Source organism: Genypterus blacodes, unplaced genomic scaffold (genome assembly GCF_046128005.1).
Source record: "Genypterus blacodes isolate CSIRO-AG114 ecotype Tasmania unplaced genomic scaffold, CSIRO-AGI_Gbla_v1 ptg000036l_1, whole genome shotgun sequence".
Classification (NCBI taxonomy): Eukaryota; Metazoa; Chordata; class Actinopteri; order Ophidiiformes; family Ophidiidae; genus Genypterus; species Genypterus blacodes.
The window spans coordinates 678,022-704,914 of NW_027466849.1; the positions used below are offsets into that span (position 1 = coordinate 678,022).

The following is a 26,893-nucleotide window of genomic DNA, read 5'->3' on the forward strand; positions in this document are numbered from 1 at the left end:
TTTAATTGCACCAATCTTATTACAAAGACAATATGATGCATTATTTACTTCTATTTAAGAAACACCGCTCCATTATGTCCAACATCTGCTCGGCATCAATATTCAGACCAGAAAAGAAAGCCAAGCCAGCAGCGATAGATAGCCACACCTGCCATAACCCTCAAATCAGCACTGTGCTGCAGCTGTACTCCTCTACAAGCTCTGTGCGTGAAGTGTGTGAGGAGAGAGAAAGAAAGAGAGAAAAAAATAGAAAGATGGTTGATAAGGCGAAGGGGGTGGCGGCGGTGTTGGGTTGACAGATTTTTCTTTGCACAGCCGTCTTCACATGTCAAAGTGAAATTATTCTCACCTCACCTCCTCTAATAGCCCTGATATAGCACGTCAAAGAGCCCTACTCTGCTCAGTTACTTGTTATGCTACGATTTCCAGGTTGTGAAAGGGCATGCGTGTGAAAAGTGTTGAGCTGTGTCCGCACAAGCACACACAGCGTGTACTGCATGCACGGTGTAGCTGAGGAGCCCATCTGATACGGGTCCAGCTGGAGTACTAAGACATGGAATGGGGGCAAGAGTGTGAAGGAAAGCAAAGTGCTGTTACATATATGTGATAACAGGCGAGCACGTGAACGAGGCCCTGTGCAATTATAACGCAGCGAGGAGCTGAGACAATGAGGAACACTTCCTCAGACTGATAGATGGTGTTTGTGTGTGTGAGCTCAGAGAGAGAAGGGAGACCAATGGAGAAACGTTAAGCTGTAATTCTTCTGATGATACCACGGTCCACTGAGCGCTAAGGTGCTGTGAAACTTAAACTTAATTCTAAATTCATGCCTTTAAATGTATTCCTCTCCGGTGTTTCTTCTTCTTCTTCTGCTCTTACAGCTCTTTGCTTTCCCTCTTTCTTATGATCTTATTTCAAGTCGGCGCTGCAAATTCGAGAAATTCATAGAGCTTAAAGTGCACAGTCATCCCATTTTCCACAAGGCGTCTGAAGAACTGAGCCACCGTGGAGCTGACTTTTGTTATTTAAATGAGTAAGCGTTGAAGAAATACTACAACCCCGGAAATTGTGTGTTTAGAATATATACTTACCAACATTAACCTCTTATGTGTGGTGCATTACATACTATAGAAGTTTGCAGAGTGGTTCCAGGCTGCATTGATCACAGTTCCTGCCCTGCTGCAACACTCATGGCGTACCTGAGTCTTGACTATGGGAGGACATTAAAAAAAAAGGAACATTTTGTCTCTTTCCTGCATGAACCTCACATCTCATTACCCACTCTGAGCACCCTCAAGGTTTTTCCCCTGTTTTTTTTGTTTTATTTGTCCTTGGAATTGATTTCATGCTGTGGTTATTTAGTGCCAGCCTTGAGCGTGCTTCTCAGCCATATGGCAAGAGTGTGGCGCGTGTGACAGAGCACGCTAAACATTTGTGCTGAGAGAAGAGGAAGCCCTGCATCACTCGCTCTCGCTCAGGCTCAGAGGTGGCTGATGCATGATGGAGGGCACAGAGAAATGTATCAAAGGCCAGACAGATGTGGAACAAATATGTCAGCTCACAGTCTTTAGATAGTGACGTTGAAACTGCAAGGAATGTGTTTGTCTCCTTTGAACGTTGTATTTGATGGGACGCTTTCTAGGTCCCGTTTTCACAGCCGCAGATCCCCCGTCTCACAGGCACCATTTGACAGAGCAGTAAAAATACATCTCTTCATCATCTTCTTCTTTAATACGGCAGGTCTGTCAAAAATGCACACAGACACACACGCATGCACACACACACTCAAGCCTGCAGTGTGCACATAAGAAAGAAATGTACAGGCTGAATACTTGCAGAGATCACACATGCACATGGACACACACGCACACACACGCACACACATACACACACACACACACACACACACACACACACACACACACACACACACACGCACACACACACACACTCTATTACTCCATTCTGAAAGCGCTCTGGGTGGGCCGGCCTCCAGGCACAGAGGGAAAAGAAAGAGAAAAGAAAGTGCAACAGAAAACGGCAGGCTTTATTTAACATACAGCTCATTTGAAATCTGCTGGTGTGCCCCATCTCAGCCGTCTCAGGACAGCTCCTGACTTGATGAAAAGCACTTTTATTGAGCACTCTGTGGAGGTCAGCAGCCACTGTGTGTGTGTGTTGGTGTGTGTGTGTGTGTGTGTGTGTGTGTGGGCCAGAGTGTGTAGCAGCGGGCAACGCTGGCGATGTCTGACAAGACATCACTTCCCAGCCGGATGAGCTGTTAGAACAAGAAAAGTCAAATGGAAATGCGAGTATGTGAGGTGTGAAATCAGTGTCAGCGTGAGTGTGGGATGTGACAGGGCTGTTGTCATGTGAAGAAGGCAACTTTATCCAGCAGGTGTCTGAGGCAGACATCCCGGGTGCATCATTTTGTCTCCCAAACTATCACCTCCTACGGTGGGGGAGGGGTGTAAAGACTAAAATTGGGGGTATCAATTCACACTTAACCTCTGTCCACTCTGGTATTTTCATTGGCATTTTGTTTAAATTGGATAGACAGCCATTAAATGCTACTGTTTGCCCTGACCAGGACCTATAGCCCATGACTTAATCTATTGCAGAAATTCTTGCATTGGCCTTAAAGCATACTGTCTTTGCAAAGTTTGATTTAGACACGAAAAAGGAAATGGGTCATAGGTCATTCTACAACTAATTGGTTGTATCATTTACAGATGCTGTTAAATTCATTCCCATGAAACATCATTGATTTTTATATGTGTTGCTGTCCAGACTGGCTAGACCGGAGTCCATGGGAACTCAGAGGGGGTTGGTTTATAATCCCTTGGCTTTACATAGGCTGCGTACGCACACACACGTACACACACACACACACACACGCGCACGCACACTTGCATGCGCACACAGAGCTAGGGCCAGACATAGTCCTCCCTTTCTCCCTCTATCTCTCTTTGCTCACATGCACAGTCCACTTTACAGAGTAAACTCATTCATAACATGGGATGACAAAGGAAATTCTCTGCAGACAGCTTTATGGAGTGAGAAAGTTCCTCGTTTTTACTGCTTGGAAGTTACATCCCATCTAGCTCCTTAATCTCTGGCAGGGGAGTATTAGTTAATTGTCCGCACACTGACATGCTGCCCACTCCACTCATTTTTTAACAAGTTAAAATCCATGAGATACATCCTCAGTTCACCTGAGCCATAAGGACATTGTGCGTTTGCTCTGCACTCGTGTTTGATTGGGGCTCTGGGTGTTGTTGTGGTTGGAAAATTCACTTTCTGGTTCATCTCAGTGTTGTGGACTTGGAGTGAATATGGTTCATCTGATACAAGGTGGCTCTTTCAGTGAAAGTAACACAATCATCTTGGCCTGCAAATCCTGGCCAAACCCTGTTAACTCAAACAATGGCCATCGTGATTTGACATCTTTATATATTTCTCTCACAACAGTATGTTGGAGCTTTACAACTTGCTCTCTATATATCAGAATGATATTTCTGTAACGTGGGACGCATTGTGATTGCAGCACATCATATAGCTCTGTTTAAGGACACTTTTTAGCTGCAGGTGAATGTTGACGTAAGCATAATAGGCTGACATACCACATGGAAAGCCCAGAAAAAAAAAGGCAATGTGGGCCCATACAATGTGTCACTCATTCACTAAACTGGATTAATCACTTTGCAGTTTGGTGTCAGATGCCTTCGCCTGCTCCATTGTGCTGTGCAGGATGGCTGAAAGGAGCCTGTGTGCGTGTCTGCAACACAATAGAAATGATAGATTTTCACAAGCAATGGAATGAGGGAATCTCCACCTCCAGCGGCAGGCCCCCCCACACACACACATCCTGACGCGCTGCTCGTCCTGTTCATGTTGGAGCTTATGTGGGTGACGGGAAAAAACACACAATAGAGTCAAAGGAGACTATCATAGCCCCCATCCGTGTTAACATGTAATGGTAGCGTCATTATGTGAATTTAATTTCTTAATTATATTTATAGGCACTTGAACTGAGAATGATAGAAAATTAATACAGAGTAATCAAACACCTTGCGAGTATAATCGCATGCAGGTGTTTCTGATGTTTTGTGGAAGGATATCTAATCTCTCTCTCTCTCTCTCTCTCTCTCTCTCTCTCTCTCTCTCTCTCTCCCTCTCCCTCTCTGTGTTTGTCATACAGATCATTGATGAGGAGGAAACACAGTTCATGACCAACTGCCCCCCTGCTGTGACAGAGAGCACTCCACGCAGACGCACTAGCATCCAGGTGTTTTGGACTGCACCACCCAGTGGCTCTGGCTGTGTCAGCCTCAAGTAAGTAAAGGCGTGGCTTTTAATTATCCTTTCTACATTGGTATTGACTCTGCACCTCTATTCCATCACATCCCTTTCTCTAAGCCAGGGGTTCATAAACTTTCTCTCACCCACTTGGAAGCAGAGCCGTATCATGAATCCTTTCTGTCCTGTGTTGACCTTTTTCTGATAAATTCTGTCGTGCAAACTTCTGCACAACTGCCCTTAGAGTTGAGTAAGGAAATGTCATTCCCACTTGGTAAGATATACGAACAATACCTTATAATTATAAGGCTGATTGACACCATTAATCCATTGCTGTTTGTAAAATATAAAATTTCAGGAGGTAGAAAGATACTCCGGGTTTGTGCAATAGCTAATTTAGTCTGCTGGGTGATTAACATCTTCCTCCTCTGCTTATTTATGAAAGCACAATTAAGACATTTGTCTTATTAATGCGCCTTGTGAATTTTACTTCCTATATTTTCACTGCTCTGCCCGTTCTTTTCTTGTCTTGTGTCCCCTCCTCTCTTTGTTCTCATCGTCATGGTGTTGTTGAAGCTTTCACAGTAGGTTTTCTTGTGAGGCACATCATTTTTCCTTATCGACAAAAGTGTGAGTGATGGGAGAAATGTGTTCAGTGAAGGCAACTTTGATAGAGGAAATGGAAAGTATGTGGTGCAGTTCATAGAATGTGACACCCCAAAGCAGTGGAGATGTGGCTGAAATACCAAAGCGCAGACAGCCATGTTTACAGTGTGACAGCAGCCTTTTGTTTCGTACACCTGCCATTCATAATGACAACAAAGTGTGTGTGTGTGTGTGTGTGCCGCTGCCGCAGAGGCACGAATGACATCACAGACAAGCCTCAACCAACATTTTCAGTCATTTTAGTTTGACAGCTATCCTTAGCAAGAAGGAGCCTTGTCCATGTTATCAGGCCATGCCAGTTTGAAAACACACAAAAGCACAAAAAGATTGTGAATGTCAGAGATTAAGTTGGAATTTTATTACCACTGCACTCAGTGTTTGTGTTTAATTTAATTTCCTACCCCAGGAGAGCTACAGTAGTGTGTCTGTCTGCTTGCCTGTAAAACATTATGGCCATTTAAAAACAAAAAAACAAAATTACATCTGGGCATAAAATTAGAATGCGTGTGTGTGTTTCTTCGGCAAAACTCTTGTGACTCACATGTTGTGCATGGATTTGTGCTCCTCCCTCGTGGTTTGCTACAGTATAATTGACCAGCAGTCGCTGTCTTTTCGATGGAAAGATTGAGTTTGGTGGTTAGGTTGGGTCTAAGGTTGGCTGATGATGACAGGGTCAGGCTAGGATGCTCGCTCAAACTTCTGAACTCTTGACTTTTGAAAGTCTTGCCATGCTTCCTGGATAATCTCTGCCTACCTCCACGCTACAATCAAATCAAATCACAGTGTGTCTGCTGGTGTGGTGATGTATGTATTTTGGGAACCATTTGCTCGTGAGTAACTTTAAAATGTCAGCTTGCTCCTGCTGCTTCTGTGGCTCTAGGTGAGCTGCTACCTGACTCAGATCACTTTTTAATCTTCTCACATCTTCTTCATTCATTTTTATTCAGAATGAGCTTCGGGCAATGTCAAATTCTATCCGCCCAGCATGACTTCCCTCACAGCCACATCCTGCAAAGATCAATCATTTTAATCTTTACCGTGTTGTCCTCTAAACCAAATGTATAGATAATTAGTGTATATATAACGGCCATGTCATTATCTCTCTCAAGAAAAAGCTAAACATTCAGGTGCTATTCTCACATTACCGGCTTCATTTTGGATGTTTGGTGGCATAAACATTGCACCATCCAACTCTCTGCTATCTTCTATCATTACATTTGGTGGTGAGAAGCAATTTATTTGTCATCTCCCTGCGGCGAGCGATACGGAGGGTTGTGTGGCGTGTGTTCCGATGGGCTGATGACTTGGACAAAGGGTCAGTAATCAGATGAATGTCACAACCACACGCAGCTGTTGGAACATCCTTAACTCCTTCAACACAATGATGGGGGAGATAAAGGAGGATTTCAACAGGACATCACAGTCACGCAGGCCTGTGGTAATTAAACTTGAGTGAATTAGCTTTTTTGGTTGCAGTGGTTTGGCATATTAAATTTCGTTCTGTAATTCATTTGTAATCTCTGGGTGGAGGAGATATGACACAATTATAATCTACTTTGTTCTTTGCATGGTTACATTGGCTGTAGAACGTAAAAGTAGCTAATGAAAGACAAAATCTCTGCTACTTTTCCTCCTCTGCCTGTGCTCGTGCACACTTTTAAGATTCATCAATGGAACTGGAACAATGGCGGATTGGATGTCCAATCCTGGATGAATCTGTGGACAAACAGAAAGACATGCAAAAGCACAGATGTAAAGAGAGATATTGACTTAATGTGTCTGATCCAGCTTGAGTTTGCAATAAAGGGAAAGAAGGAGATCTCTCCCTCTCTCTGTCTCTCTGTCTGCTCTCTCTCTCGCTCGCTCCTTCTCTCTGTCCCTCTCTCTCTCGCTCTCTCACTCTCTGTTACACGCACACACACACACCCGCAGTCTCACAAACACATACACACTTTTGGGGGTGATTGCGATCGGTGGTGGTGTGGATCCGGCAAAGTGAGTCAAGCTTTAATAGCATCTCATTGATAGAATTTAAATTGGATGTTAAATAAGCATTACTCTGCTTGATTGTCTGGCCGGCCCAGGAAAGTGGGCATGCAGTGAAGCAGAATGTGCCTCTCCCTCTCAGGGAGATATGTGAAATTGGGGTGAGATTGAATTAAAGCGTGAACAATTAGGGATGTTCTGCTGGTGTCTCTTACCTTGACTCATTCATCCACATCTTTGTGAGTCATGGCCGCTCCTCTGCACTCACCTTCTGTATGCGTCCATGGTGTCCTGCTGCTCAGTGTGCCGGATGTGACCCGCCATGGCTATTCCCCTGTGAAATGGAAGATTTGCAACAATTACCTCTTGTTTCTTCCATCTTGCAAAGGGCTGACCTTTGGGTCTCTGCTCTTTTATTATTTTTCTTTTTGTCTCTTGTGCAGAGTGTGCACATTAAAATGGTTAAATGATGCTTAAAGGCCAGTTGACAGTAGATTATTACAGTAGCGGGTGGAATGCAGGCTCAGCACGTAGAGTCTGTGCAGGCTTCAGTAATGGACACTCACATCAGGGCCTCTCATTTCCTTTGAAGTTGATGTTTTTAAGACATCAAATGTTCGTATTTGGGACCGGCAAAAATGCAGCACAAGTCATCAGTGAATTTTAATATACATAACGCCACATACGGTCTCAAGGGCAGACAGTGTTCCTTTTTGTACCCTTTGTTCCTTTTTTGTGCTTTCGCTTTTTCCGGACTGAGGGAAATTCCTGCCTGCATGTAATTACTTGATACCAGTAAAGAACAGAATGATGTCTGTGCTAGTAGACTACTACTACAGTGACACGGTGCCATAGAATGCTGCCATGATAACTGTCTGTGCATTTACAAAAACCGACAACTCAACATTTAAAATCAGTCAAACTGACTGGAATAAAATAAATAAATGAACAAAACACAAATAATGTACAATTTGATATTCATTGAATGCACAATAAAACACATTAGTATTTTTGTGTTCATAAGTCATTTGGGGCCAGTGGGGCCGCTGCTGCAAAGACAGAGACGTATGGAGTAGTCCCATCCTATTACCATGACAACATTATGATTTCATTATCCAGAGGAAATTGTTGCAAATTGTTCCAGGTTAGCTGCAATGGCACAAAATCACTAAAATTGGTCTTTGTGAGTGTAGCTTTGTGGCAAAACAAGCAGCAAAATTGCAATGTAGTGCCTTATCTACATGAACACACCTAGTCCAGCACCAGTGGCTTCATTTTGGAGGCAGGGAAATACATACAACATTACAAATGATTATAAGGTTGTGGATACAATTCTTTATCTCTAATGTGTCTCCTCTTCTAGTTTCTACGTATATTGTCTCTCCTGGTGTCTCTCCACTACATTGCAGTCCTGGGAATAGCTCAGCACAGCTCACATTGGCTCAGCACAGCTCAGTTTGATTCTCCAGTGTAAATGGTATCTCAACAATCCAGCTGGACCGGACCCACAGGGATCAGACATCGGCCCAACGCTTCCATCCAGTACCTCGCTGTTTGCTTTTATCACCTTGGAAACCTTCCTGTGGCCATGTGTGTGAGGAAGTAGGTGCCTGGAGGCTTGTTTTCCATTGTTGTTTTCTCAAGTCTGCTGGCCTCTGAAAAGGTTTGTTTGTGGCTGATTTACATGTCAAGGCCCCTCTCAGACCTGTGTTCCCCAAAGGGCCCAGCCTCTTAGACAGCTCAATCTAGAAACGCTTCCTCCTGCCAGGCCTCGCAATTTTGGAAACAGTGCAGTTGGCCTGTCAATCACTCTTATCTGTAATGCAATGCATAACCTAACTCCTGCCTTCAACACTCTACAATGCCTGTGTGTGTGTGTGTGTGTGTGTGTGTGTGTGTGTGTGTGTGTGTGTGTCCGTGAATTTGTGAAATGCTGTCTATTTGTTTCTTACAAAATGCTTTGGGGACTCACCAAATCCAAAGAAATTACCTGGAAAATTACTACTTTTCTTTTTGCTCTGCAGCCTCTCATTTCTGTCCCGTGTGTGGCGTCTGACTTCAACCTAATATGTGCGTTTTGTGTTGTAGTAAGAGCTGTTGAATGAGTCGGTTTGAATTGAGTTCCCGCTTCTACTATTTCCCTGTGGGCTCTGATATCTCCTCTCAAGAGTGCTTTCTGAAAGCACAAGAAAATGATTATGAATATCTCAACACATACCTTCAGCATCCACCACAACCAACCATTCACGTTGATCTGGGCTTATTTTCGTCTCTTTCCCACTCCCTGTGGTCCCCTCTTTTCTTTTCAACCTCTCACACCTTCCTTCAAACACATGTTTTCATTTGCATTATTTTTGATGTGGCGACACCTACTTTTACAATTGCTTCTGGTGCAGCATCTCTTCCCTCCTCACGTCCTCCCATGTTGTTCTTCATATTCTCTCTGCAGGGCTAGCATTGTGCAGAAGAGAATCATCTTCTTCCAGGATGAAGGCTCACTCACTAAGAGAATGTGCGAGAAAGGTAGGCGTTCTCGTTAAGAATACACAACCCAGCATGAATTTCCGGTCCCCTCCGTCTCCCTGCTGCTTGCTCATTTCACTCCCCACTGATCGTCTCGATTTTGTCTTTCTTCTTTTGCTCTGCTTTTTTCCCCGTGCCTGATTTTGATGTGGGGACATCACCGTTGCTATTATTCTCTGGCATGTGAATGACTGTAATTGAGTGTCCCCCCCGACCCCACCCCACCCCCCGGCTATGCATGACTTTAGATGCCACACTGAGCAACAGATCAAAAGAACTACGCAGCACACCCCCCTCTTTTCTCTTGCCATCTTCCCTCTCTTCCTCCCATCCTCCCATCCCAATTCCTTGAACAACCCGTCTCAACCACACCGCGTCACCGGGCTCCACACTCATTTGCTCTCTACACTAACAAGCAGTCTCCTATATGCAAGGTCTCATTTTCGTCTCTATACTTTACATCCCTCTGACTGTTTTTGATTCCTCTCCTTTCTTCCCCTCCCTCCATTTCTGCACAGAATCCATGTATGGCGACACCACAGACAGACCCCTGTTTGAGTGTTGTGCGTGTGGAACGGCTAAGTACAGAGTCACCTTCTATGGGAATTGGTCAGAGAAGATCCACCCCAAAGATTACCCCCGTAAGCATAAACCGCTCTGTTGTTCTATCCGATCACCTCCGCCGTATCACACCTTTGATCTTGATTATAGCACCATAAACCTGAAATTACATAGGATATGCCCCCCCCTGAGTTGCGAGCAACAATGCTTGGCCATGATGTGTGTATAACCTTGAAATACACTCTCAGGATGCGAAAGGACTTAAGGATTACACCGCCTCTCTTGTCTACATCGGGCTCTCGCTGGTCGATCAATATACTGATTAAGGAGGAGTAAGATAAACCCCAAGATCGACAGCAGCCCTAATTTACTGTCTTATGAGCGGGAGTATCTGGCATGTGACTCAATCTTGCACTCATTTACACAAGCCCACCTCTCACAGACAGATAAAAGGGAGATAGGGGGAAGCCATGTGACATCTTCATCTTCGTAGGTTGGATTTCTCCTTGCACAAAGTCACATGCTGCATGAGACAGCACTGACTGCTGTGTGTTTACTTTAATTAGCACACAATAATCGCTCTTTATGTTTTGTGTTTGCCAACGAAAATCCAAGCTTAGTCTGGATTTAGGCACACGTCACGTCATATGTCTATATTTATCATTGTCCTCCAAGTGGAGGGATGGAGGGGCTGTGGCGACACACATTCACCAGCAGGTCCCCATAAAACAGGCCAACAGGATCTTTTCTTTTTCTTTTTTTTTCACCGGCTGACATGATAACCTTGACAGTTCTATTTTCTGTTTCCCTTCTGGCCCCATTGTTGTAAGGCATGAAGCACTACAAGGCTATTCGGTGCAAGCTATGGCCGCTCACTCAGGCAGAGGGAACGGCCTGGTTGGCCTCTGTCACCAAAAGGGAGGGAGAGAGAGAGAGAGACAAATAAAGTTTCCCTTTATTGTCGAATAAATATTTTAGTATTGCCAGTGCTCCAAAACAAAGATGGCCTGATGGGGATTTTGTGTGGAAAGAAAAATAGTCAAATAACAGTGACATTCTATCTGTCCACACATTGTAAATATGCCTGTCCGAGACATGTTGATAATGATGAATGATGAAGACCAACATGAGGATGAGGATCTTTTCTCTTTTTTTTTCTTTTCATATTTTCGGAGTAAAATGAAAGGAAATGTTCTCTGTCATTTATTGGGAATTTTAAATAGAGGTTGAAGAGTCTGCCCGAGGTCTGAATCTGGAGGCACACTGCATATAAACAAAGAACTCACATTTCAATTCTAACCTCACCAGAAATGTCATATAAAAAACATTCAGAAATATTTCAGTCCGTTCTTGAGAGACGAGATGAGAAAGCTGCATTGGGTCAGACTCAAATATTTTCAAGAAATCATAAGCTAAACCGTTGAATGCTTTGCCAAGAATATCAACGCTAACATGGATGCCAAACATGATCATTCCTGAAAGTCAGACAAAAGCTGCTGTTGTTGTTATATTTAGAGTGACGTCAGGTGGAAGGTCTTCATCTAAATTTTCCCAAATGGTAAAAGGCAAGAGGGAGGTCATGTGAACAGCTGTACTCCATGCCTTATCACTTCTTACACAATAAACCGAGTGAAGGCTCCTTTCCCCTCCGATGCCTCTTCCACTCACACTGATGTGTTCCGTGGATGCTATCGTGTAACAGAGCACTTAATAGAATTCCACTGCAGCTTTGCTTGTGTCAGATGGAAGCGTATGTCTCTGTGAGAGAGAAGATCTGCTAAACCTGCCAGGCAGTAAAGATGTCAGTCAAGCAGCACTATATTAGTTATGTTACAGCACTATATACAATACAGTTACAGTAAGATCAAAATTGTTTGTTTAGATTGTCAGTAATTGGATTAATTGTGCATATAAGCATGTGTGTATTGATAAATAAACTACCTTAATCTTAATCTTAATCCGATTGTTGAGTGGGATCAGCAGGGCGTGCAACCCTTTCACATAAAGGGTGTCATATTTATTAGAACTATGACCTCCTGGTAAAGAAGGAAACTGTCCCCTTAAACTTTAATAAGCTGGTAAATAAAAATATAAGTTCCCTGTGATATTTCCTGGCTAAATGTTTTGAATGTGACCTGCTGGTGAGCTGCAGCGAGGCTCGTGCATCTTCCCACTCAGTACAAGCACAAAACACAATTAGTGTTAATGAGTGAAGAAGTTAATTAATGAGGCAAGATAATATTCACGGGGACGTTTACTGGATCATTGATTTCTCTCACAGTGAAAATCTTTTGAATTATATCCTTGCATCGAATAAGCAGTACAGAATTATAACATCATCTATTCTATACAGAGAGCCAAGCTGGGTTTGTTTGTGTCCAACTAAGTGGCACGTTTGCTTGTCTGAACTCGAATAGGTCGCGCAAATCACTGGTCGGCGATCATCGGAGCGTCTCATTCCAAGAACTACGTGCTGTGGGAGTACGGCGGCTTCTCCAGTGACGGGGTCAAACAGGTAGCCGAGCTGGGCTCCCCGGTCAAAATGGAGGAGGAGATCAGACAGAAGGTAAGAAAAACGAGAACCGGGCATTACTCAGGTGCACCATGCAGAACAGAATCCAAAACGATTGATGTTACTGTTGGGTTTTTGTTCGATTTTTAGAGTTTTACTGAAAAAATACCTGCTTCACCTTTTTTTTGCTTTCTGGGGATCTTTTTTGCCTTCATTAGAGCTAGAAAGAGCTGAGTTGCATAACACTGAGGAGTGAGGCACAGAGGATGTTCCAGGCTGTGCACACCTGAGCTCGGTACCAGATTAATCACTTTGACATTTGTTGTCCAGACTGATCAGTGCTTCAGAGTACCTGTGCTATTCTAAGTCTGTCCCTATATTTACTGTGTATAGTGTATAGAGGGAAAAACTCTCTTAACATTCAGTGAGCATTCATGGAAGGGTATGACTTGAATGACAAATGAAAAGGAAGAAAGAAAGAAAATGAAAGAATTGAGTTTGAGTCATTCCTTGGAATTAGACCCTTTGTGCCTCCTCGCATCACAAATTCGTCCGAGCTTTCAACGATGGGTTTGGTTGAATCACGACGCAATTCCCGACTCAGCAATTTCAGAAAACTTTGTACAATAACAATGAAAGACAGATTTGATTTCTGAATGCGGTTGTGTGAAAAAAAAAACCCAATGAAACCAAATAATAATAATATAGCTGTGCAGTGGTATGGCTCATTAAGTTACCCCAAGTTTCCGCTTCCCCGAGCTTCCCCTTATTCCATCAGCTCTATCATTGCATTTGAAATAAAGTTTTATTACACCTCACTGTTTGGGCTCAGGTAGGAAACGGCGGCCGTTTCACGTTCAAACCTCATTTTCTAGTTGCCTTACTTTCCCATATTAAGTTATGATTCTTATACATTCTTCTGACTTCAGGCAACTTCTGGTGCTTCGTCTCTCTCTGGCCTCTCCTTTTTCCACAGATAGCGTCTTTCATTTTCCTCTGTGACTGTCTTTACCGGTCTTAAAATAACCCAGGTTTGGCAGAGCAGATGGTCCTGCAGAGTGCTTATTGTTTCTAATATCGAAGACCCAGAGTCACAGCAGATAATGAGAGCACAGTTTGAGCACTGGGGGTCTCTGCGTCATTGCTGCCTTCTCTCTGCTATAATTGCGTATGGCCTTTTGGAATTTGCCAAGACAATAAGCTGCGTTCCAGAAAAAAAAAATCAATCACATCAAAAAGGATGTGTTTAGAGTTTTCATAGCATCCATGTGTACTCAAGAAGTCGATGATGTAACCTTATCCAGAAATCAAGAGGGCCACACCACTGCTTTATGTAGGGCTCTGCTTTGTGTGACCCCGGTTATGTCAGCGAACGAGATGACATGATTGAAAAGGATATAACAAAGAATTTCACTACCACCCTGGATGATGTCGGCACCTAGCGAGGCACGGTTCAGACTGTCGTTGTTGAAAATTGATCAGTAGAAGAAGAAGAAGTTGGTGTTGGCTGACACGAGAATGCAGGCTGATGATTACCCGAGGGATCAATATAAACCCTGATTGGACTGAAATGGGAAAGCGGCATGCAATTATTCCTCACCTGAAAAAAAACTAAAACAATGAGGAATCAACCATTTTCAGTAGAGTGTGTGTGCACAGCTTAGGTAGTGGCTTTTATATGTGTATGTAAGCATGTGGGCGTTTGTGTCATGATGCCTCGCAAATCGCTTGGCTTAATTTATGCTTCAATACTTTTATTTTGCCTTACAGCGACCGCACATTTATCAATTGTATCCACTTTAACACAACTCACACTGTCTCTCCTTGCCCTTGAGGTACGGAGGCTGACTGTAGGAGCTTTGCTCTTTACAGCAGCCGAGCGCTCCTTGGTAAACGCTGACACAAACAGAAAGCTGATTCGCTTTTGTGTCAGGTGCGGTGTCAAGGGGAGCAACTGGCGATGAGTGCAGAATTGATATTCATTGCCGGGGCTCAATTCTAGCCAAGGGGCGCACTAATCAGTGTTACATACAAAGTTTCATTTGCAGAGCAAAGCAGGCATGCAGGCTGCAGAAACATGCTCACTCATGGGCACATACACAAACATGAGCTCCCTCACACACACACACACACACACACACACACACACACACACACACACACACACACACACACAAACACTCAAACAGCCTCGTTTTCTTGCTTGCATCAGTGCAGTGTGATGGCTTTATTTCTACATCCATGTTTGCCACCGTTTCAGAGAAAACACACGGTGTGTGGAACCATCTGTCTTGTGGTTATGGATGATCACATTTAAGGTGGAATTGTTTTTGTATTAGTCTGGAAATGCCTATAGCTTTAGAAATGGAGTGGAGGGATTGTAGGCCACTGTTGGCCACTGGCTCCCTTCTTAATGAGAGCGTCTATAGTGAAAGAAACAGTGACAATTTGACGCATAGACACATACAATGTGATGGAATCGGTTTGTCCATCCTACGCTTGCTGCTTGCTTTTGCTCCGCAGCCTGTTTCAGTTCATACCATGTGACCTCCCGGTAATAAAAATATGATTGCATGTTCCAACCTTCTCAAATGCAGCCTTCACCCACACAGTCTCAGCACCCTGCAACTACACAAGCAATCATGACACAGTGCCACTTATCCTTATATAGTATGTGTGACACCAATGATCTTGGTCATTCTACTTGTGTGTGTGTGTGTGTGTGTGTAGTTTGAGATGCAGAATGCAACAAGGTAACACACGCATCTTTCCAAACAGTTGTCTCATGCTGTTTAATTTGCCAAGTGCAAATGTAACAATCAGAGGCTTTGATAGCATGGGGATGCTGTCCAGGGTCGCTGTCCTTGCCTCTCAGGTGATTTGTATATACACTGAGTCATTACAGCAGCTCAGTGTGTCACTAATGAGAAGCTTAATGAGACTCTCCGCATGGACCAGCGACAAGGCCAAGGCCTCAGTCGGATTATGAAATCGCCCATTTCCTCTCGCAGCACGGGGCGTTTTTCATTATTGCACAGTATGGACGTGTAGAGAATCTTTTATTATCCTGAGCACCGCAGCTGTGCCACAGAGCAATGACAACACGGCTCCGGCTGTAGCCAAAAAGAGACATTACAGAATAATGACAGGAAAGACAGATCCTTGTCACTCGACACAGCTACGCTCCTAATTACTTTGGCTGGCATTTCAGAGTCCAGACAAGTTTTTATATTGTTGCATGAACTGATGGGTTTCCTACCTCCATGGATTTTGTTTCAAGACACAATATACTGTAAACCTCAATTCCCATGCAGTGCAAGAAGAGAAATGCTGGATTAAAAATAACTATTGTAGAAAATGTAATGTTGCTTGCTTCTTGCATTTTATCGCGCTCAGATTGCCTGGAATTGCACGATCTGTCACAGTGTGCAAGACGCATTCTAGCTGACTTGCACATTTAAATTGCATGAAGGGTAAAAGCACTACAGATATGATAATATCTCTGTCTCCCTGCTCCATCCTCTATGCACCTTACTAAGATCCAGGTTATGATTTAGCAGTTAGAGCGAGTCCAACTGGAGTCGATACAGTGCAGGGCTGCCATCTGTAAGTGGGAGGCATTGCATAGATACTGTACATACATGCATGTCGGCATCAGGTCTGCATGTACACTCAAATACACAGAAAACTAACAAACTGGAAGAGCTGAGCGGTAGTATTATTGTAAAATTTTTATCGAAAACCCACACGATACACCGGCTACGCTGATTAACCTCCTAGTCAGAGGGATTTAGAGGCAATTTACCTGTGATTTAGTTTTAATCTTTCATTGCTGAACCGACCCCACACAGCATTATGTCTAAGAAAGGCGGTGGTGGTGCAAACATGATCTCCTGAAAATTTGTTTTCACATACTGTAGTCTAATATTTGACATATTGTTAATGAGAAATTGCACATTTTCACATTTCCTCCTGACACTGTAAAGGCTCGCAAATTAAATAGACGATGTTGACATAACACAGAGAAAAGTGTGTGTGTGTGTGTGTGTTTTAAATTTAAACTGCAGTGCATTAGTATTGTATTTTATATTATTATACAATATTATTATATTGGTGTAGTATGTACTGTGTGTATCAATACATACTGACACTGAACAAAACCACAATTTACATTTTTAAAAATATATTTAAAGTATGTGGGCTTGTTATTATCATGCTTTTGTGTGGATTATGCACAGTGGTAATTCACACACTTAGCTACAGGTCCTCCATCTTTCTCACTCTCTGTCTCTTTTCACACTCGTCCTTCTCAGCACACCATTTGTCATGTCCTTGTATTTCTTGTCTTATCCGCGTGTGTGCTGCAGGATGATGGGAGGTTGGCCACAGTGGGACAGCAATTAGCTCTACAGAGGCTTCCCAGAGGGTGAGGTCGTGACCCCCAGGCCTGTCTATAGTCATGAAAGGCCATGTTGGCCCAGACAAACCAGGGTGGTTGTTAGACAGGCTGACATTCCCCAGCACTTCACTACAGTCTTAATGCCAGCAAGGCTCTGGGTGATGGATGTTACCTCAAACCCCCCATGGTCACTTCTCTGACACCACTCCTCTGTTTGCTGACAGCTTTTTTTCAGGGGTAAAAAGATGGCCGACCAGGGTTAAGAGGGAATTCTTGTTTAATTTTAGTTGCAGTTTGCTGTCGGATCGTCAAATCAGCTCTAAGAGCTCAGCAGCGATATTCTGCCTTAGCAAAACACAGTCATTTTTGGGATTGTTTATTGTAAGTTGGGTTGTTTTGGTCACTTTTTAGATGGGAAAGAATCAAATTTTCTTCATAGGCAGTCACCATTACATTCTAGACAGGTGCTTCCATGTATTTGTCTGTTTTCTGTTAGGTTACGCTGTTGGATTTCAGGCTTTATTGAAGTCAGCATGTTTGACATGTTGTATTCATCACTCTGGGCTCTGTTCAAGTAAGAGGATAAAAACGGAATCATGCTGGAATCTCAAACATCTTACAGAGGCCCATTATTCAGAGAAACGACAATGCCAGTGCAGCAGCAGGCAGAATAGAGAGGAGAGGATAGTATCATTCAGACATTTGACATTTATCTGGGATTTGCCAGAACTTTTCTCTGAATATTTCTCAGTTCCTGTGAGTGTGTGATGACACCGTTCCAGGCTTTTGAAATTCTAATGAATGCCTAAGAATTGGAATGTTTAGAGTTGGAGTTACAAGCACAATTGTCATTTACAAGAGAAATGCTTTCCTCCTTATCAGGTATTAATGGAGAGTTGTGTTGTTAAACATGTTTACATACAGTTGGTTGGAGTAGAATGTTGGGATCATAGCTGTAGATTTCTGACTTGAGTTTGGATATTCTTTGGGTTAGATTCTGTCGGTCATTGACTCACCTGCTAGTAAGGAATTCACAAGAATGCTCAAGTTTGGCTGATTGTCAGTGACGGCAGTTCTGAAGAAGAGGATAATACTATAATACCTGACGTGTAAGGTGTTTATTCGAAAATATATCACACTGCAGCTCTCGGGGGAGGTGCAATGTCACACCTCAGGCCCAAAGGGTAATGGAATCCACAGTATAATAGTGTGACTTTAACCTTTGAATCTAGATGAAATATAAGAGAGAAAGAGAGAGGGACAGCGAGAGAGAGAGAGAGAGAGAGAGAGAGAGAGAGCGAGAGAGAGAGAGAGAGGGGGGAGAGGCGATTCATTGATTTGTGATTAATTGCCATTAAGTCGAACAGATTGGTTTGTTATGGAGAGACCCTTTCTACATTTTGAGCATTTCAGTTTCCATCGAAGCTTTGACATATATTTTACACTCACTTTTTCTTCCTGTGCATACATTGTACCCTATGAATTAAAACAGGAAAAATATCTGAAGTAAACATGAATAATGGAATCTGAATTTAAAGCCTGATTTATAAAACACCAGAGTTGTAGCCGGATCAGAACTTTTCATTAAATATTTTAGCAGTTGCACTCCAAGGCAGACACACATTCTTGCCACATATTAGGAAACCGTAATAAAAACCCAGACAGAGCTCTGAGGGATCATCCATCAAGTCGGGATCATCAGGTTAACATTCCAGATATAAGCCTACAAGCTTCCCTCATTTGGATCTTCATAAAATTGACACCAGCAAAATACAATGAACCTTCATTGCAAGTCGGTGATATCTTATTCATGACTTTGGTAAAACCGTTCTACCTGTTATGCTGTCCCTATGTAAATGAGACCCCCCGCCCCCAAGCCCCTCCAAACGCTGCAATCTCCATTTCATTTGGTAGGTTGGGGACCTGCAATCTGTCTTCCCAGTCTTGGGTCGAACAGATGAAGGAGAAAGAAGGTGATTGACAGTTAAGGGCACACTTAAGCGCCACACACACATCCCTGACATACAACTCCACTGAAAGGACAGAGCCGTTTCATACCTTTTGAGATTTGCCTCGATAATGCAGTTTGATATACAACACATCTTCAAACTGAGCAATAACCTCACTAACTATTATAAAGTCTATCATCATCTGTTATCATCACTATCATCATTTGAGGCAGCTTTTTGTTGGTGCTGCTATAGATTTGGCTCATTCTGTGTTATTTTGTTTGCTATTAGCTTTTCTGCAATATCTTTCATTTTTGTCACATTATTTTGCCTCAAATGCATGAAAAGGCTCATTACTCTCTCTCTCTCTCTCGCTCGCTCTCTCTCTCTTGCTGTCTCTCGTTCTCTTTCTCTCACCCTCTCTCTGCATGTGTGCGGGTGTATATAGTGCACACACACACGCTATCATTATAGTCATTGTGTGTTTGTTCTCCCCTGCAAAAAGTAGGACCTGGATGATGAGAGCTGAAATAGGCAAGTAAGTGCAGTATTGTTGTAAAGGAGGAAGAGCTCCATTTTATACCAGCCTCACACTATTAAACTAATTACAATTATAATAATAATTAGTCATACAGATGAACATAGAGGACAGGAAATCACCCTAACATAAACCATAAAAGCCCATCTTGTTTAAATGGATTTAAATGAAAACCTCTCATCCATAATTAATATGACGTTTGACAGCATAAATAGATAAATGGCAACAATACTTGAGTCTAATGTTCCCCATAAAGGTATCTGTTTATTTTTGGTTAATGGTAGAAGATCTGGTCAGTGTATTTCTTCCCGCTTGCCATTTAGGTTTTAATTTTCCATCATGCGATAGTTTACTAATGTTCTTCATCATAACAACACAGTAAAATGAATTGTCCACTGCACATTCAGTTTGTATACGACAGCAGGTAGCTGATTTATATAAGGTATAATCCCTCAGACGTATTATCTTACCTCACACAGTCTGTTACATCAAATGGAAGCACAGCTTATACTGTCTGTTCTGCATAAACATATACTGCAGATCCCATCATTGCTGCAGTCTTGCGTTCAGTTGTGACTTTTGCTTCTAGCCTGTTCTGTTTTTTTCTTTTCTATTTTCCCTTCGGTTGCAAAACGTTAAAAGTTATCATCTCTTGTGGGATTTTACACCGAATTATAGATTCTGGTAGAGTTGTTGTAGAGTTTAGATTTACTTCAATAAGCATGTAAAATGTCTGCTGATGTGTGTATGATAAACACGTGGATGTATCAGGAGTAACTTCAGGGCTCAGTTGGAGTTGGTAGGAAAGGGTTTTCTTGGACAGTTGCAGCAACGCACACCCCGCAGTGCAGTGACCACTGACCTCCTTAGAGAAGAAATCATTAGGCTGTAAAACAAGAGAGGAGAAGGTTAGTAAAAAGGGAGTAAAGCTGAGGGTGGGAGGAAGAAAGTCTGAACTGGGTCATCAAAGGCAGTTACCGCAATTCATCTCTAATAATATCCCTTCGCCCTGGGCCCAGGTCTTCCTGTATGATGGCTCAGGCTGCTTGATGAATGAGTGTGCCAAGCAATGATTCGCTTCCAGACTGAGCTCTATGGCTCAGAATGACACTGAGGCCGACCACGGTCAGGAAATCAATTCATAGCCCTCTGTAGAAGCAGTCAGCGCTTAGAAACTCATCTGCCTTAAGCGTGTACGATTCACTTGTCACCGTGGTTACTCCCTAGCCTACGGGATTTACTACTGTCCTGTTATGTGCAAGATTTGTGCAACTGTAGTGACTTCACCTACACAACGCCCAAGCTGCAGCTCATCCTGCAGGGTAGGTGTGAGGGAACGTCCGTAGAGATTTAATTAACACCTGAAGGCTATGTAAGCCTTTACACTGCATACTGATAACTGCTCGCTTGCATCCCACTGGAAGTTCAGAGCAATTTTTTAAATGTCTATTCATAGTTTGGAGGATGTGCTGGGACAGAGAGAGATCAAGAGATTCCCGTGCAAGACTTTGATTACAACATCAGAGGAGCTGCTATCTCACTCCAGGGAAAGAGCCCCTCAAGAGCTGCATAGACTCTGGCTCACACGCAGGAAAGCAGCCCCTAATTTCACGTAATTGACCAGTTTTAATACTGAATAAAACATTTATCACTCGGCTGTGCAAAGTGCTGCTGGCAAGCAAAACTAAATACTTGCAAGATTTGCAACAGCAGAAGTATTATTTAGTAGTTTTAAGCTGCATATTATCTGTGTTCAGTTTATTGTGGACCTTTGTGTTATGTCACACAGTGGAGATTAATGCAGCAATGTACAATGTCAGATTGCTTCATCATATTCTAGTGGCGATAAAGCATATGAATGACTCATCTGCATACTTCCAGACTCCGAGGAAATAAGCTTTCATTTTAATATTAATGGTGTGAAAAAATAACAGAGGTATTTGCATGGTAATTAGGACTAATGATCTTTTTAGCATGATGATTATAGGATTCTGTGCTGCAGCTGATATTCTTATGGGGCTCTGAAAAGGCTGAAGCTGCAGCTGTGTCTGCTTAATGTTGGTGCCACTCTGCTCCCTCATATTGTTAGCGTCCTCACCAGGACCTCACTACAGCCATTAGCATCATATTTCATCAGAAATTGCATCAATGATTTAGGAAACTTTATGCACTGCAGCTGACATTTAAGGCTTCCTATGCGGGCCAGTTTGGTGATGATGGTAAATATTGATAAACTGTGATTTGCTTTGGGGACTTGGTGGTGGTCTGCATCTCAGCTCTGTTTACCTCGCCAAGAACGTTATTATATCACTGTTGATGCAATATCAACCCTTAAGAGTGTCTTCTTTACTACTAATTCTATATGAAGAGCGTATTTCCAGAGGCTTTATATGTTTATTCATTTGAAATGTAATTGAATTAATTCAAAATGTCGCCTATGCACATTCACACACCCACTCACACACACACACAAACATGCCTCACCACTTTGAAAAATGTTAATACTTCTTGTCATTTGTATAATAAAATCCGTTCTCTTCATTGGGAGTTGACTGAGCACTAAAATATAATTGGCACTAATTTTGTTTGATATAAATACATTACTCCTATTTGAAAAGCATCACTTGTTTCTTAAGTAAAATAACCATGGTAGCTTGTTTAGTGCTAATCACTTTCATTCTGTGAATGGCAGCACTGCAGAGATTCAAGGTGATACAGAGTTATTCTGAGAAAATTGAAATTCAAAGCTGGTTAGCATTGAGTTGTTTTCCTGTCAATCCAATCAAACTTGTTTGACTTTAAAATGAATAAATATATTAAAAATGTTCCACTTTGAGGAGCTACAGTGGAGCTATAAACACTCATGAACACTTGGTTGAACTGTTAACTGGTTACTTCCTTTGGTGTTTCTCGGCGCTGCTAGATTGGAAGACTCATGCTCCTCAGGTATTCAACCCTATGTGTGTAGCTTTTTGAAAACTAATTACCGTCATTAAAATGCCTTATTATTACTATAATAATAACTCTACATATTTGAGATGGTTGATTGATTGCAGCAGGCGTCATCCATTCTCCTCAAACTGAAAGCACATCAGACTCTGGCAGCCTTTTCAGACACATCCATATTAAACCATTAGAAATGTCACTGGAGCAAGCAGGCAATATTAAAGCAAATTAACACCGACTGTGTTCCTAACCGTTTCTTATTTGTGATGATGCCACTTTAAATGTCGCTCCTTGCCTAACAGGGAATTACAAACGCTAAATCAAGCATCGCAAATGAAGGATCACTGCGCTTGTCAACTCCTAGATCAAAATTATTCATGCAATATGAATTTTTCCCTCCAAGATTAGAGTGTATGTCATTCACACTGCATGGTGTCTTTTCTAATGGATGCAAGCCGTCTCTGTGCTGGCAATGACTACAACATGATGTTTTAACCGTGTTAACCAAGTTTTCAATGAAAGTCTGAGAATATTGAAGAAAATCTGAGAAAATTTTGTGAAACTGAAAATTTGCAATGAACTGCAAAAATGGAATGAAAGTTGGAGAATATGGAATGAAACTCTCTCATACATTTAGACTTATCATCTTTTGACGGTCTCTCATAATCAACCTATCGTTGCTCAGCACCACATCTGGGAGCTCCTGCGTGAAAAGATTTCTCTCTCAGCAGAATGTGTTGTGGTTATACCATAGTGCTCCTGTTTTTGTTTGTGTAAAGAGTTCAGAGAAGGTAGCAAAATAGCTCAGATTGAGCAGTAAAGTAAGAACTGATTTAAGCAAGAATTTTCCAAAGTAAAATCCACTTTCATGTGTTCTGGTAAATCAGTACAAAAATGGCCATGTTGGAAAATAGAAGGTCTTTACTGCTTGTTGCAGCAGAATGCATTGGGGGACACTAAGCCACATTGCCATGGTAGACATAACCTGAAGGCCAGCAGGCTCATTAACTGGCACATAGCAAACATTTAACTCCCAAACAAGCTCCTCTGCATCCACATCGCCAATTATTTTCTCTGGGGTTTCGTGGTGCTCTTAAACTGTGCCAGTTTGAATTAAGTTTTATGATTTTATCCAATCTTTACATGAATGGATAATGAATCCCTCAGCCTGAAAACACTTATTTTCAGCAAGTTTCTGCATTAAAGGGAGAAATTGTCTCCCTGAACTCTCTTGAACTCCGCATGCATTAGAGCTTGATCCTCATGTTGACACTCTGGATCTGGCACTTCAGTCTTCGCCTTCACGCAGCAGGTAAGGGCACTGGCATCTCTGCAGCTATGGCTCTGGCATCTGTTTGCACGGATGAAAGGCTGTTACCTCTACATTCTTTTTTTAGAAATGTCAGTATGGATTCCACCTCCCAATTTAACACATTGATTCCGCCCTCTCAAGCAAATCGCTGACACAGTTTTCTTCATATAAGATGTTTTACCACATGCTGATGGTCAGCAGCGATTCCCATCAGTTGAACTTATGTTCCAGGCAAACACAAACACAAGCACACACACACACTGTAGCGCCGGCAGTGACTTGACAGTTGACTATGAGTAATGTCACAGGGAGCTGTTCCGTATGAAAGAGGATTTAAAGGCCAGGCAAGGTTGTTCAATTGTGAGGCCAGTTTCAAGTGAAACACAGCAGAAGTCTTCAATAATGTGTAAGAAGATATTTCTGAGTTACCTTGAAATGCTACATTTACATTTTCAACACTTTATTGTTAGTGTGTAGCAAGAAGTGGCAGCTGTATAAATGATGCATTGGATGAAGGTTTAGATTTATGAGCCTGGAGTGAATAACTGCCTTTACTTTTACAGTTCACTTAATTATATTAGGCACGTCTGCAGTGCTGCAGTTCAGCTCTTATAATGTTTGTTTTTAAGCTATTGCGCATTTTGCTGCTAGCTATATTTCATTATAATTACTGATCAGCCACACCACCACAAGTCGTTCTTCAGGACTAACTGTGTGTATCTGAGTTTTTTTAGTCTGATCCGTTTTTCTAATTTCAAATGTGGTGTAGGTCTAATTCAATCATTTTATATATAAAAGCAAATGATGTTGATGCACAGTGTCTTTTGCTGTATTCTAAAATTTCTGCATTAAAGCACTTTTGAAATCGTGTAAACTTCATGAAAGGACCAACATCATGTATGTCTGATTCTGAGAGGAATCAGAGCAATCTCACCACTGAACCTGTAAAGATGGTCCCCAGCTGTGTTATTACACTGTGTGAAGCTTAATGGTACTGGAATCCAGTGTTTTTGATGACACGGTCTGCTGCTGGATTCAAAGTTGAATGTCCACTTTGATCTACGGGCATACAGGCTTCAGAACACAACTGTTCTCTGCAGGCACATGGATTCTCACACCAGTTACTTTCCAGGTTGTAAATCATACCTTCCATACTTTAGATCTGACTTGTTATATTCCTACAACACTGACTTGCTGTCTTGTTTTTGCTGCCCACCATATTAGCCAGAGGGGGTAAGCTGCCTAAATTGAAATGATCACCGTAGTCATGTGGTACTAATGACTCTCTAGGAAGATGCATGGATGTTATTGCTGCCTGAGGCAGTGATGTTTTCGATTGCGCTCTCCTTTCCCCATTTATACTTTCTTTCTTATCCAAACCTGACCATCGAATTCAGAGCCACGAGCCACGATCTGACAGAAGGTCTGTCGAGATTGATGATGGAAGGATGGCAGTATTCCAGTGGGAGTCTCAAGACAAATATTTTGTTTGGAATTGTGATATAATCAGCAATTTCTGAAGAGAGCTTTGAAGGGCCAATGAATATGCATTGCAATGCGTAGAAAATAATTAATGGAAATACACAAGGATCACGATTATCATCTGTCATTGCAGCCTCCCCAGTCTTGTACTTTGCATTATAAATGATGAGTGTCACATGCTCACTGAGTACAATCATCCTTATAATTCAGTCTGCAGAGGCATATCCAAGCTGTGCTCAAGTCCACTTGCTTCATTCCAAAAACACTGCTGTGATGAGAATGTGCTTGTGTGACCTCAGTCATCGGCCGTCTTTGTTCGACTGCAAACGCTGCCACTGAACACACAGTGTGCTACTTCACTGCCAGCACACACAAAAAACAGACACACAAATGTGCACTCAGACGTGTGTGACCAGGTTTGAATTTGTGAGCCAGTTAATGGTTGAACAGGCATAGATGTCAGTCTGCCCATAAAGGCACAGGTGCAGCATAGAGCGACACACACACACAAACATACAAACATACACATTGCCTTAGTTGCGAATATCAAATAATATCTTATGCTGCCTCTCTTCCACCTGCACCAAAGGCTTCACATCCCAGAGGCCGAGCAAACAGATTCAATATGTCACACAAAAGCAACTTTGAGTTTTAGCATTGATGAGGTAAATACACTGGTTATAAAATAGACGTACAAGACGGTGAGAGAAGTAATGGAAAAAGTAAAAAGCAGAGATTTACCCTGTAATGAAAAACACATTAAGATGTTCAAACTCATCACCGTGAAGAAAGGTAACGACTGAGATGTGCGTGGGTCTCTTGTAGGCGCTAGGAACACAGACCCTGCACTGTTTTGCTACTAATAGAGGAAAAGGAAAAGACATGAGGGTTGCTAAGTACTCCATGGCTGTGGGAGAACCATGCACTACTCAGGCATTATCTTGCTGAAGCAGTATTTAAAGGCAACACCCGCAGCTCGCCTTGAGCCAATTTCATGGCTGATCTCCTCAATGTGAGCGACTGCGACAGGTCAATTCCTCCCCAGCAGGAGAGAGTCTTGGCCTCTGGGGTCCAGAGGCCTTTGACAATGGGCTCACTCCCAGCTCTGTGTCGCTATTTAACGGGTCAGCAGCATAATCAAATACAAATTAGGGAGCAGCCTGATCATGCATTAATGCGGCAGTAACAGCAATATAAAGATTGATTATAGTCTTTCGTGTCTCCATTTAGTGAGAAAACACACATTATGCATCCTCGGAGAAATTGCTAATGAAAGCGTAACTTTAACATTTCTTAGAGTAGCAAGCAACAGGAAGTGATAATGTTGTCTTACTTTCTTATGTCAATGATAGCTGGCGGTTTTGTACATTTAGAGTGTCACGGAGAGCAAAGCAGTGTTGATGCTTGGTGGTCTGTCAGTCAGAATTCTGACAGCAAACCTGTAATAGGAATGTCTGCCGATGGAAAAGAGATAACTTTTCTCTATTTTTACTGTCTTTACTTTTCATAACCTCTGGAATATAATTCATCCTGCCATAGTTCCCTACGAGACGTCTTCTATATTTAGACAACTATCTCCAGGTTGGGCGAGGATGGCCTTTTCATTTGCTGCTAACCAAACCACAATTTATCAGCCCATTTTCCTTGCATTAAAAAAATGGAAAAAAGGTTAAATTACTAGCCTGACTTTGACAAATGTGCCCTTGCTACACCGGACTTA

At 42.4% G+C, this 26,893-nt stretch overlaps 1 protein-coding gene across 1 annotated transcript in view; it reads left to right on the forward strand.

The window, feature by feature from the left end:
* spon1a (spondin 1a) overlaps nt 1-26,893 on the forward strand; it is a 47,256-nt gene that overhangs the window by 1,424 nt on the left and 18,939 nt on the right. The window contains exons 3-6 of the mRNA XM_076146942.1: nt 4,202-4,335; nt 9,401-9,474; nt 9,993-10,115; nt 12,453-12,601. Of these exons, the coding sequence (XP_076003057.1) occupies nt 4,202-4,335; nt 9,401-9,474; nt 9,993-10,115; nt 12,453-12,601 (480 nt within the window). The remainder of the gene's footprint in view (nt 1-4,201; nt 4,336-9,400; nt 9,475-9,992; nt 10,116-12,452; nt 12,602-26,893) is intronic.